The sequence below is a fragment of the Hyperoodon ampullatus genome, assembly GCF_949752795.1.
Source record: "Hyperoodon ampullatus genome assembly, chromosome: 4".
Lineage (NCBI taxonomy): Eukaryota > Metazoa > Chordata > Mammalia > Artiodactyla > Ziphiidae > Hyperoodon > Hyperoodon ampullatus.
Window position 1 is genome coordinate 168,532,872 of NC_136917.1, and position 13,871 is coordinate 168,546,742.

Below are 13,871 nucleotides of genomic sequence, written 5' to 3' on the forward strand. Positions count from 1 at the left end.
TGGCTCTAATAGCTCCAGAGTAAAGATTCACCCGGGCATCTGTCTTCCCCTCTGGTCTGTTCCCAAGCCCTCCTCACCTTGGTTCCGAGTAAATCCACTCACCACTTTGGTTTCTAAAGCATTGCCCAGAATTCCAAGACCCGTTCTTGAATGTTGTTAATGTAACTGATTGTTCTCTTGCAGTCCATTATTTTCTTCAGTGTAGTATAAGAGTACGTGTATAGGCTGTGAAGTCAGACGGTCTGGATTCGGGACATAACCCAACCCCCATTGCTGGCTGTATGAACTTGGGCATGTTCCTTAACCTCCAGGATTTAGTGTCTTCATCTATGAAATGGGAGGAGTCACACAGTATGTCCCTCTATAATTCCTGTGCGTTTGCTGAGCTTATGAAAGGGGAGAACCCAGCTCAGAGCCTCACACAAGAGTTTAGCACTCGACAGCGTTTTTAAACTATAGGCCAGCCTTGAGCTGGAAGAAACCAAGGCAGATCTTTTTACTTTTTCAGCTCCTCGACTTCCTACTCAAGGCTTCCTAGATACCGTTTACTATGTAGTTTGCATGCTGTTTGTCCCCAAGTTAATAGCAGAAGTAGGTAGTCATGAGGCTGCTTGATAAACCTTGTGGACTCTGCCTCATACCTCGTTCACATGTGCTGGGACCTGTAGCTAGACACACCTGTCCTGCATCTTCTTTCTTTGTTTTCTTCATTTTAGATAAGGTTTGTTGTTGTTGATGATGGTGTTTTTTTGCTTGTTTTCAGTACAAGGATCAAACTGCAGTCTGGTTATATGAGCCTGGCTGCAGAATCTGCTCTGATATGATTTAGCCTTCTCGGCAGAATTAGACATACATGTGAATATTATCTTCAGAAACTAAATACAGTTTTGTAATTGTTTCATACCTTTGCTTTTGGGATCTGCTTCAGTGAGTAATTCTCTTTGCGAGACTCACAGTGAATACAGGTTCAAAAATCCCCCAATATTTGCTTTACTTTCCAAAACCACAAGCCGGAGATGTGTAACCTCCTGCTTTTGTGAGCATCTTTCCAGGATATTAAAGCGTACTGTACAGGAAATATTTCTAACTTCCATCTCATACATGTTAATGCAATCCAGGGTGTTTTGTTTTTTGTGTTTTTTTTAATATCCATTTCAAGTTAAAGCAAGTGATCAGACACTATGTTTGACAGTTTATAAATTAAAATCAGTTCTTATGAAATTCTCTATTACTTAATGTACTTAACATGACTTAAGAACAATATCATGGGCTGAAGAGAAAAGTACATGACATATACAATGGAGAATATTTGTTACATTTTTAGAATGTGAAGTTGAATTAAATTGAAACATTTTGTGATGACAGCAAATATTGATTGAAATTCAGTTGAATTTGACTGAAAACTGGCTGTAGCCTTTCTGAACAGAATAGCAGGGTACTCAGTGCCACCTGCCTGTCAGCCTCTGAATCACTGTCTGGATTTCAGGTGAGCCTGTGGTGGGTCTTCCTCTTAACATTAATGGGTCATTTTGTAGCCAAACATATTTTTAGTTGTCCCGCCAATAGCATGTCTGTTGGTACAGTCTGATTGGATCTGGCATAGTACAAGGCCAGTTGAATTGTCCTACAGAGCTAATTGTCCCTGAAATGTGTCCTTGTGGATATAGCTGTTGTGTGTATCTTTCCATTAATTTTGAACACCAAAGGATATTGTCCTATTATCCTAATTGCACCATAAATTAAGACACTTGCTAATGGAGTGGAAAGCTCTTAGCAATAGAGAGAAGAGTAAGAATCAAACCTGGTTATTAAAGATCAGTGTTAGGACACACCTGTGTCTGAAAGGGTATCACCCTTATTATCAATAGACTCAAACAGGAAGTTGTGAAGGTAACACTTCCAATGCTATGTATGAAATTCAGTTGACAATCTATAATAAACTCCTGAATGCCTGATGAGCACGGTGATTAAGTAAAAGTTTGCCATAATTGTTTCATTTCTAAGTTCCTAATTTTAATCTAATCATGAGGTCAGAATGCTTCCAGAAAATGATTCCATCTCAATACACTTCCCTCCTTTAAATGGATGTCCCAGAAACCTGGAAATAGGAAGATAAGAATTGATCATCACATTTACATGGTCACCATAGTAGCAGGAATTGCTAAAGCTGATTCAGGACACTAACCTTACAGTTTCAGTTTTCACAAATGGAAAACATTTTTAAAGTCCTTACTAAAAGCACATAACTTATGTCAAAGTCATGCTCGCGTATATAAGTAAAATCAAAGAATTTTGGTGTCTTCTACACAAACATGATACCAGACTCCTGTATTCTGAACCACATTTCATGTTTCTAATCTCATTTCCTCCCACTGTTTCTTTTTCTTTTCACATTCACATAACCTTTATTATAGTATATTGAAATAATTGTTCTATTTTATTGTTATTGTTGATAATCTCTCACTGTGTCTAATTTATTTTTCCTTTCTTTTTTTTATCTTTTATTTATTTATTTTCTTTTAAACATAGAAGTGTGTACATGTCAATCCCAAACTCCAAATCTATCCCTCCCTCACTGGTAACCACAAGTTCATTCTCCAAGTCTGTGAGTCTGTTTCTGTTTTGTAAATCAGTTCATCTCCCACTGTTTCTGAAGATTATGTAAGAGTATACAAGCAAAGTACTATCTATGGCTTTAAAGTGTATTGCAAATGTTTGCTGCCCATTTTTGGTGGTATTAATGTGATGTACCTAAGTGCTGCCTTAACTCAGGATGCTTATGTATGATGTTTGGAATCACGCTGGCAATTTCCTGTCACTTAGAGCTCATGCACTCAGTTCTACCCAGTGGCAGAGACCACTAAGTTGCTCTTAGGGCTTCCTGTTTCTTCTATAAGAACCGTGGGTTTCCACACAGAATCAGGTCTCCTTGGAAGAAATACGGAGCAGGCAAGACACAAAGGAGTAGCACATGGACGTTAAGACTTTTCTTCTTTCCTGTTTTTTTTTTTTTTTTTTTTTACCTTTTTACTTTATATTGGAGCATAGTTGATTAACAATGTGTTAGTGTCAGGTGTACAGCAAAGTGATTCAGTTATACATATATGTGTATCTATTCTTTTTCAAATTCTTTTCCCATTTAGGTTGTTACATAATATCCAGCAGAGTTTGCTGTGCTGTCCAGTAGGTTGAGAATTTTCTTCTTTCCTGTTGTTTCTAGAACCAAACTTCGTGTCATCTTATGACATTGGGAATTTCACCTACTTCTTTTTCCGCGAAAATGCCGTGGAGCATGACTGTGGGAAGACTGTGTTCTCCCGAGCTGCCCGGCTGTGCAAGAACGACATCGGGGGCCGGTTCCTGCTGGAGGACACGTGGACCACGTTCATGAAGGCCCGTCTCAACTGCTCCCGCCCTGGCGAGCTCCCTTTCTACTACAATGAGCTGCAGGGCACCTTCTTCCTGCCTGAGCTGGATCTGATCTACGGCATCTTTACCACCAATGTGTACGTAACTGGAAATCATTCCTTCCCTGCTTTACTATTCCTTCTGAATGAGTCTACTGTTCTCTGACCTTTGAGGTTTATAAGTTGCTTTAAAAGAAATCTTTCTTCTTTTACTGGGCTAACAGCCAAAAGAAATTTTGAGTATGAATTAAATGTTACAAAAAGTGATGTGATTTCTGAGACTGGTATTAGGAAAACAAAGCTAATCAGAAAGTTTTGATCGATCCTTATGTCATGGTAGCATCAAATTATTCTCTGTAAGGTTTTCCTTCATGATTTACCAATGTGCTCTGGGCGCTTTTTGAAATGCTGGAATGTATTAGATGTCTTTTTTTTTCCCTATACACAAGTCATGTCACACATATGTCACTGCATAATGAAAGCAGTGTTGTCTGGAGAGTTTGATCTTTGAGATAATGTAACTCTTACCTGGACCCCTGCTCATGTAGGAAATGCACCTTCTCATTTTCCCATAGCTGCACTGTAAACTATTCTTCTAGATGATGGCTAACTTAGGCATTTCTAAAATGATGATTCTACTTTTTAAATATTTTTGTAAAAATTACAGTACTTGATTTCTTGTGGGGAGGTACTTCTATTTGGACTAGGCAAAGCATATGAAGTTGCCTGTCTTTCATTCACTCTTTGTCTGGTGGAGTGTAGATGAACCCCACACTTAATGTCCATTCCTAACTGATGTGTTAAGACTCCACAAGACCACATCCCACCCCCAGGAATCACAGAGGCTCTGAGCTCCACTTTTCTCAGCATTGGCTGTGGGCATGATGATTCTACAGTGTGGGTCCTGCTTTGCATCACCTTTGAAATCTCTTAACTGGTGACCTAATGGTTTGGACAAAAGCCAAATATCTGTATCCAACATAAAGAATATGAAGCAGGATGGGTTAAAAGTGCCGATCCATGGGGTGGGATGACCAACCATCCAGGTTTGTCCTGGACTGCCCAGCTTTTAGCACCAAGGACAGCCCTGCATCCTGGGAAACCTCTCGGTCCTGGGCGAACGAGGACAGTCGGTCACCCTGTGATGTTTCCTCAGCTTCCCCAGTCTTGCTAACTTACTTTTTCATCTCTTCTGCAATCAGAAGCTTGCCCATGAATTGCATTTCTGAAGAATCACTTTATCTGCATCTTACTTCCTTCTTACTTTCCCCTCCCGTTCTTCCTACAGCTGAGCTGAAGTGTTAACGTTCGCTTGATAATGACGTTTACTTGTGAAGGGCCTTCTTTGTGACATGAAGTTAGGAAAATTAGACTAAAATGGACAGCTCCCTCCCCCCGTCCCCAACCCCACTACGCCCATCTTTCCTGTAAATCTGGTTTTCAACCCCAGAGATTATTTTCTCTCCTTGATACGTTTCTTTTGAAAAAAAAATCAGTGTATAGTTTCTGAAGTTGATTTGCCTTCCGAAACCTTGTTTAAGAAGTAGTATAGGCTGCACAAGATGGATGTTCACTTGTTCTGTTGACATCAGTTTTACATACAATGGGAGCTTGGCTTACTGAGCTGTTCATTCCCCTGGCTCCAGGCAAAAACGAACAATTTAAAAAGTTATAAAATTACTGTGTCTGGGCCATTCCAAGAGGGTGGATAGTCAATTTGGATACTTGCAAAAATATGTTTCAGACTATTCCAGATTAGTTGTTCAGTGTTTCAAATGCCCATCATGTTGGAAATCATCCTATATGGGGCATCTATACTAACAGAAAAAGAATTGCTAGACTTCCCTTTCTCTCTTGAATACTTATTCTCACTAGGTCTTGGGAACAACTTTCTGATCTTTTCATCTCTAATCCCATATGTTCTGCCTGTGCTCCCTCTCCTGTCTCTGCCTTGCTCTTACCCTCTCAGGAGGTGACCGCATTCTTGGTAAGACTTGCTCCAAATTGAAAGAAAGTGACAGTTTGTGGTACAGGTTATGTCCTGTCTCTGAACTGATAACTAAAAATGCCCTGGCTAAGCTTTCTGGTGCTTTTGCCCATAGGGTTGGTTTGTCCCTGTATATTCATCAAGGTCCCTAGCACTGGGGAATGGGGATAAAGTTCACTCTTCCAGCCCATTCTGTCCCTAGCACTGTGGGGTTTTCTCAAACCCTGGGGCATGAGTTGGGCTGCAGGAAATGGTACACTCCTGCAACAGAATCTCTGAAGGTTTTGCCTGTGTTTTTCCTGGAAATCTAAAGATGCTGGCTCTCAGATAATGTCGTAGGAGGAGTGGGAGAGGGCGAAACTTTTGATTTCTCTTCCCTCCTTAGGAGATGTAGAGCTAGGAGGAAGCTCTCTACTTTTCTGCCAGCGGCTTCCAGCAGATTAAGGAAGGAAACTCTAAGTTCCCATATTGTTGGGATCACCAAGGGCCGGGGGGCTACCTCCACTTTTACCTGCCTGGGCTTTAAACAGGTAAAGAAATAAAACAGAGCATTAGATGAAGGCCACGTTATCACCATGACTACTGATAGAGCCCAGCTTGTGATATGTGATTGAAAGTCTGTTAGCCAAATGGGCTTATGACTACCGACCCCAGCTTTAAGCAGACACATCCACAAGGTCACAGTAGTCTAGACCTGGGCTGACCTCCCCTGCGTGCAGGGACAGGCAGGAGAAGGTGAACGCGCAGTTCTAGTGGGCAGGCCTATCCCAGGAAGAGCAGGGGAAGAGCTCCTGGGGAGTCACCCACGTCCTTGCTCCCCACCCTTCTCAGATCACCGCAAGTTAAAGGGCAGAGGGAGAACAGGAAAGTGGGTGTGTGTGTGTTGCGCACATTGGCATACATGTGCTGTACCGATGGGCCTCAGCTCACTGAGGGGCAAAAAGAAGTATCCACCAACACCTGTCAGGGATGCTCAGGCTGGCAGCCATGGGGACATCCACAGTGACACCAGAGACCCCGCCCAGCCCCCTTCAGAGTGAGTGAACACGGTAAACTGAGAAATGGAAAGCCAGCAAGGAGACGATACATTTCTTCTCTTCCTGAGAAGAAGCATAGCAATGGGGTCAAAGGCATGAACCCCTGGACCCCATGTAAATCCTGCTTTACTTCCCCTCAGCCTGTGACTTGGGTTCAGTAACCTCCCTGTGCTTTTGTTCCTACATCTGTCAAATCAGGCTGATCTCGGGGTCTAGAGGTTCCCTGTGATAAGTAAGATGCTCCCTTTCAGGCACTTAGCAGAGGGCTCAGGGAGGTGTTATTAACACTCTGCCCGCGACTGTCACTGTGCCAGGGCCAAGGCGTGGTCACCTGGTCCCCAGGTAGAACCCCTCCTGTGGGTCTGGCTGGCCATTATTGCTCCAGCAGAGCTGTCTTCGACTTCTCGCTGAAGTCCAGTCACGTGTCCAAAGGTTAATTCTTCCTTACACAATTTGACTTCTCATCTTCTTAAAAAAAAGAGTAAAATTAACAATATGAATAAGTTCATATTTATCGGTTATCAGTTTATTTGCCGGCAGTGAGGGGTACGCGTCTTCCCACCAGACTCTTCTCTGTGCTGGAGCTTCCAGAGGGAACATGCACCCCTGCTCTCAAGGCTCTAACCTTCCATGGGGGTGTTTTTTATTACCATCCACATAGAGCTGTCACAAAGAATTCACAAATTTCCCTTTTTGGTACCAACCCACCTGGGGTTTCACTCCTACTCCCCCATTTAGTGGCTGGGTGATTTGGGGCAGTTGTCTTGACCTCACTGGGTCCCAATTTCCTAACAATGAATTTCCCCTACCTTATGAAGCTTAAATGAGTTGGAGTTTGTCAAGCCTTTAGAAGGTGTCTACCACCTATTCAGTATTTTTCAGATGAACCAAGTTTAAGGTAGATATTTCCATTTTGGAGTTTCTTGACTTTTTCTTTGATTCGGGGGGGGTGGAAATGGATAAGCAGACATGTTATTAGCTAAAAGCATTAGCACGAAATTTTAAAACCATAGCTAAGCTCACAATGCAGACTTATTTAACAACAAAAAAATATTGCTGTTTCCACTTAGTAAAGGGCACGGGACTCTGAGAGCCTCTCATTTATAGCCTTCAATTCTGCACAGCTTGAATTCTAAATTAAGGCTTCAAGATGTCCTGTGTCAGTGCTGTGTCAAATGTTTCTCTCTGACCCTTTGAATTTAAAATTCTTTTTAAATTAAAAAAATATAGATAGATAGATAGATACATTATATATATATGGAGGGTCTCTGACAGGCACTTTTTCCAAAATGCTTTTAGTTGGTATTTTTTTAAAGGATAGCATATAACCACAACTATCTGGGGCTTTTTTAAAAAGCAGCAGCAGCAGCTTGCCCCACTGCCAGCTAAAGTAAGCAGATGAACAGGTGGGGAGAGCCCTGCTAGGCTGATGAGGAGTCCATCCACGGGAGGAGAAAGTCTTTTCCTTCAGGAATTCAGAAGGCATAACATACAGCTCCTCAAAAGCCTTTGTCATTCCCCTTGTGGCCGAGTGAATTCATCTCATCTGGCAGGATTATGAGTGTCATAACTGCTAAATACCCTTGTTCCTAGAGTGAAGTGTTTGTTCCCCTATAAAGAAACCCCAGGGGGACACGGTTCACTGCTTCAGCTTCATCCTCGGGGTGTTTAGGAGACTAATGGTGAGTCTTCCCCTAGAAGGTGCTTCCTTGTCCCCCAGGGCCCGTGGGAGGACAGCAATCTCAGCGGGGCTTTCTGACCTGCCTTCTCCTTTCTCTTCCTCGGCTCCCAGGAACAGCATCGCTGCCTCTGCCGTGTGCGTCTTCAACCTCAGCGCCATCTCACAGGCCTTTAATGGGCCCTTCAAGTACCAGGAGAGCTCTCGGTCCGCCTGGCTCCCGTATCCCAACCCTAACCCCAACTTCCAGGTAATTCTGGGGACAAAGGGGCACTCTTCCCATCGTTCCCCCACATAGCATGCAGAGTCCTTGTGTAGACAGACTGGCTGGGGCGATTTAACCCCCCAACGCATGCACAGTAAGGCTGTGAGCCACTGCCACCCAGCCCCTGGGGACAGCCCCACACTCGGCTTGTCTCATGTAAATAGACCGAGGCCTTTTGTCTACTGAGGCGCCTGACCAAAAAAGGGCCTTTTGTCAGCTGTGACGCCTGAGCCTGGACTGAAAAAGGCCAGCATAATGCAGCAGGTTGGGAGTCCAAGCTTCAATTAGTACTAATGATGGTGGACTCTGTGTACCCAGAAGCTCTGACTCCTAATGAATGATGCTGTAATGAATGGGGTCCAGGACACAGAGCAGTGGAGATGCACAAACAGAATTTGAGCTCTAATTGGGAATGTGGTGAGATTTCCCGTTGAGGTGAATGGGATGTGATGGGGCAGCTGTGAGGGAATAAAGAGCAGGTGGAGGCCATTCATGTACAAATCACAAAATTGCCACATGTTCAAGCTGTAAGGGGCTCTGTACATCATCTCCTCTCATATACCCATGTTCAGAAGAAGCTGAAACCCAAAGAGATGAAGCCATCTACTCATGTTTGGTCAGTCAGCAAGTGTATTAGTCAGCTCAGGCTGCTGTAATAAAATACCACAGATGGGAAATTTATTTTCTTGTGATTCTGGAGGCTAGAAGTCCATGATCAAGGTTCTGACCAATTCACTTTCTGACGAGAGCTCCCTTCCTAGCTTGTAGACGACCACCTTCTCACTGTGTCCTCATGTGGCTTTTTTTTTTCCTCAGTGAACATGGAGTGACACTAATCCTATGAGATCAGGGGCCCACCCTTATGACCTCATTTGACCTCAGTCACTTCCTTAGAGACTCCAACCCCAAATACAGCCACCCTGAGGGTTAGGGTTTCAACATATGAATTTTGGGGAGACACAGACATTCATGCATAACAGCAGGCTTCCCTTGAGGGCCTTTCTTCTGAGAAGAACTTTCATAGCATTGGCATCATCATCATCATGGGTGTAATTTTTAGAACCACCAAGTTCCAGACACTGGGCTCAGTGCTTCCCACGTATCTTGTCGCATTCTGGCAACTGTGCTATGATTGGTAACAGCTTCTCCCACAGACAGAGACGGGCATTCGTTGAACCTCAGAGCATGTAATTAGGCCAAGGACACTGGCTGATTAGTGGCTGAGCTGGGTTCCCAACCCCAGTCCTCAGATACAAAGCCTCAACCTCTTCCGACTAGAGAAACTTTAGTTTCGTAACTAATCAGTACTAGAACTGGGTCCTGTATCTAGGCCTCAAAATTCTGATGCGTTTGTTATCCCAACACATGAAACCTCTCTGGCTTTTGAGAAAACTGCTAGTAGGGAAAAGTTCAGTTACTTTACACTTTACTTGGACTTTGGCAGGTACCATTCAATTCTAATTGTTTTGAGTTTTTGTTTTTTTTTTTTCCTAAAGATCACAGGGCTGGCAATTGGGATGGGTTTACACGTCCACTTTACCACTTACTGCTTTACTTAGGAAAATAATTTAGCATCTCCCATCCTAATTTTCATCGATAAAATGAAGAAGGAGGACTATTTTAGGATTATTTATTTTTAGGTGCTTTGTCTTATTTTCTCTTCTCAGCAGCTCTATGAAGTGGCGTCATTAGCCCCACTTATAAGTCAGGAAACTGAGTGATCAGATTTATATTTGTTATCCAAGCCTCGCTACTAACCAAGTTCAGTACTAGACAAAGAAATTGGGGCAAGCTGACAGTTTAGTGGGAACCAAACATGAAGTAGTCACTTTTCCTGATATATACAGTTTATATAATTATTAACTGAACACTGACTCTCTTTGCCCCATTGTTGAGTCTCTGCATCTTAACCTCACCTGTGTCCCCTGGATCTTGGGTAATGTAACTGTTTAAAAAGGCCCTTTGTAAAAACCATGAAGGTAAAATATATCATTCCCTTTAAGAAAGTCCGTTGTAAAATCCTGAAGTTTAAAAAAAAATTAACAAAGATGCTCACCATACTTATAGGGTTCTTTTAATGTCTTGACGTTTCAATTGCAAATGTCTTCACGGTGAACAGTGACTTAACAAATTTTGTGATGCCTAACCGACTCCACACAGTGGATAACTTATAGCCCCTTTGACTGGATATATTTGTAGCACACAGCAAATCCCCTCATTTCCTGAGTCCACGGGCATCTGGTTTTATAATGCCAGGGCTTACTCATGTTTATGAGATGGGAGTTGGGCCATGCAGTGTGATGAATGAAACCTGCAGAATGTGGCGTGCCTTTCAGGCAGGGAGCTTGCTTACCTGAGTGTGTCTTCTTTGGGTAGAATTTAAGATGTGCACAGACTTAAAAGCTTTTGCAGAGCAAAGGAAAACATACGCAAGATGAAAAGACAACCCTCAGAATGGGAGAAAATATTTGAAAATGAAGCAACTGACAAAGGATTAATCTCCAAAATATACAAGCAGCACATGCAGCTCAATATCAAAAAAACAAACAACCCAATCCAAAAATGGACAGAAGATCTAAATAGATATTTCTCCAAAGAAGATATACAGATTGCCAACAAACACATAAAAGGATGCTCAACATCACTAATCATTAGAGAAATGCAAATCAAAACTACAATGAGGTATCACCTCACACCAGTCAGAATGGCCATCATCAAAAAATCTAGCAACAATAAATGCTGGAGAGAGTGTGGAGAAAAGGGAACCCTCTTGCACTGTTGGTGGGAATGTAAATTGATACAGCCACTGTGCAGAACAGTATGGAGGGTCCTTAAAAGACTAAAAATAGAACTACCATACGACCCAGCAATCTCACTACTGGGCACATACCCTGAGAAAACCATAATTCAAAAAGAGTCATGTACCACAATGTTCATTGCAGCTCTATTTACAAGAGCCAGGAAATGGAAGCAACCTAAGTGTCCGTCAACAGATGAATGGATAAAGAAGATGTGGCACATATATACAATGGAATATTACTCAGCCATAAAAAGAAACGAAATTGAGTTATTTGTAGTGAGGTGGATGGACCTAGAGTGTGTTATACAGAGTGAAGTAAGTCAGAAAGAGAAAAATAAATACTGTATGCTAGCTATGGAATCTTAAAAAAAAAAAAAAGGATTCTGAAGAACCTAGGTGCAGGACAGGAATAAAGCTGCAGATGTAGAGAATGGACTTGAGGACACAGGGAGGGGGAAGTGTAAGCTGGGACGAAGTGAGAGATATAGATTATGGTGATTCTTTGTATAATTCCTAGTGCAAGTAGGTACCAAATGTTTTCTTTCGGTTTACCATACTTGATAACCGTGCTAACTTAAGGCAACCTTACTGACTTCCGTGAGACCATCTAGGCAAGCATAGGGTGGGAATATGTTTTGAATTAAGGATCCCTTCACTAGTTGTGTATAATGGACCTTATGTTTGCAATAACCAACAGTTAGAAGTGGTTAGATTTTTTTTATTATTGTTTGCCTACTGACATTTGGAATTTTATGCAGTACTTATGTACTAGAAGTATCTAATTAATTAGGAGAACAGAAACATGATTCAGGTTCAGGAGGAAGAATGGGTTAGGAGGAACAATGCATAATTTTTCAAGATTTGATACAGAAATCTCAATTGAAAACAATAACAAAACGAAACAAAGTATTATTTTTATCAGTTGCAATCTAGAAACCACAGTAGGTGGTGCTGTGAAAGGCTGCCCTGTTAGAGGCTGCAGTCCCCGAAGTCACCCAGGCTCTGAGCCCTCACTAGGAAAAGCATCAGTCACTTCCAGAAAACATTATTCAGATCCAGTGGCACACCTGCAGTGGGACAGACTCTGTTGGTTTTGATTACCACCAATCAAAAGTGATGGAGCCAAAATGGAAAACAGACCCTCAAAAGTGGTCAGGCAGATGAGGAGGCCACTGCTGGAGGGCCAGGTGGAGGAACTTGGTCACGCCATCAGCACCCTTTGGTACAGGATACATGTTTGCAGCAAGATGGGAGGAAGGGTACCATCAAAATCAGGCCCTCTCAGCATGAGGCTAGGTGATCGTGGACTTGCCCACCAAAGGTTGGCAAGCTAGGATGAGGATGGATCTGTCATCCTTGAAAAAAATAAACAAGAATGCAAGTATTATTGTATTAAGATTTAGTACAAGTATTGATCTTATTACTTTCAGAGGTGTTAGCAACACAACCATTATGGCTGGTAAGCCACAGGAGGATGATGGCTGTGTTTTTACTATTTTTATTGTTTTCCTCTTGCACAGAGTACCCGGGGTGTCACACAGACACTGCGGGAGCCCAGTGTATAAGGCACGGTGAGAAAATTTGCAGCCCATTAGAGAGCTAAGTGGGTTCCTTATGATCCAATAAATATATGCTATAAATTTAAATAGCTTTCAAAATGTCTGAAAAAGAATCCTTGGGTGAGATATTCATTATAGACTGGCAAAAGAAACCAGGACACTGTGGAGTATAGGGTATAGTTTAAAACCAGTTCTTGGCTAAAGATTTTGTCAGTCGGTTCCAACCTGTGGGTTTTTTTCCCACACCACCAAGCAATTCTCCAACACCAGCTGGGTGTCCAACAGGTCAACTCAATTCTGACACTGTTCACCCAGAGATAGCATCTGATCTGACAGGTGGAGGGCTCAGTCCTGCAAGACTCTGCCCTTGAGCCCCACTTCAGACGCCATTCTGAAGTCCAGGTAGTCACCCATGCTTCTGACCTGTGGGCTACAGCTGGAACATTCCAAGGTTCATTAGGTTCGTTAATTGGCTGGAGAGGCTCACAGAACTCAAACATTTTACGTACTAGATCACTGGTTTATTCTAAAGGACACAACTCAGGAAGAGCCAGATGGAAGAGATTCACAGGGCAAGTAGGGCAAGGTATGCGGAAAGGGCGTGGAGCTCTTTCTGAGGTGGGTACGCTCCCTGAACCTCCACTTGTTCACCAATCTGGAAGCTCTGAGAGCTCCATCCTTTGGGGTTTTTATGGAGGCTTCCCTATAGGCGTGATTGATGAAATCATTTGGTCACTGGTGATGGATTCAACCTCCAGCACCTTTCTCCTTCCTGGAGGTCAGGGTGGTGAGACTGAGAGTTCAAACCCTCTAATCACATGGTTGGGTCCCCTGAGGACTAGCCCCCATCATTAGGTGAGGTCCAAAAGTCACCTTATTAACATAACAAAAGACACCTGTATTGCTCTCATCACTTAGGAAATTTCAAGGGTTTTAGGAGCTCTATGACAGAACAGGGACAAAGACCAAATATATATTTCTTATTATAAATCACGATATCACAGTGACAATTCAGGTTGCTGATTTAAGTAAGAAAAGTGTCGTGAAAACGACAAGGAACAGTCGGGGTTCCTGCTCTGAAGCCCCAGCCCACCCAGGCCTCTGTGTCACTTAGGTCCCCAGATTCTTCAAGAGCAGC

At 42.7% G+C, this 13,871-nt stretch overlaps 1 protein-coding gene across 1 annotated transcript in view; it reads left to right on the forward strand.

The window, feature by feature from the left end:
* The window catches only part of SEMA5A (semaphorin 5A), a gene marked incomplete at both ends in the record, with an annotated part of 314,646 nt that overhangs the window by 169,575 nt on the left and 131,200 nt on the right, over nt 1-13,871 (forward strand). The window contains 2 exons of the mRNA XM_079703072.1: nt 3,221-3,506; nt 8,224-8,359. Coding sequence (XP_079559198.1) covers nt 3,221-3,506; nt 8,224-8,359 — 422 coding nt within the window. The remainder of the gene's footprint in view (nt 1-3,220; nt 3,507-8,223; nt 8,360-13,871) is intronic.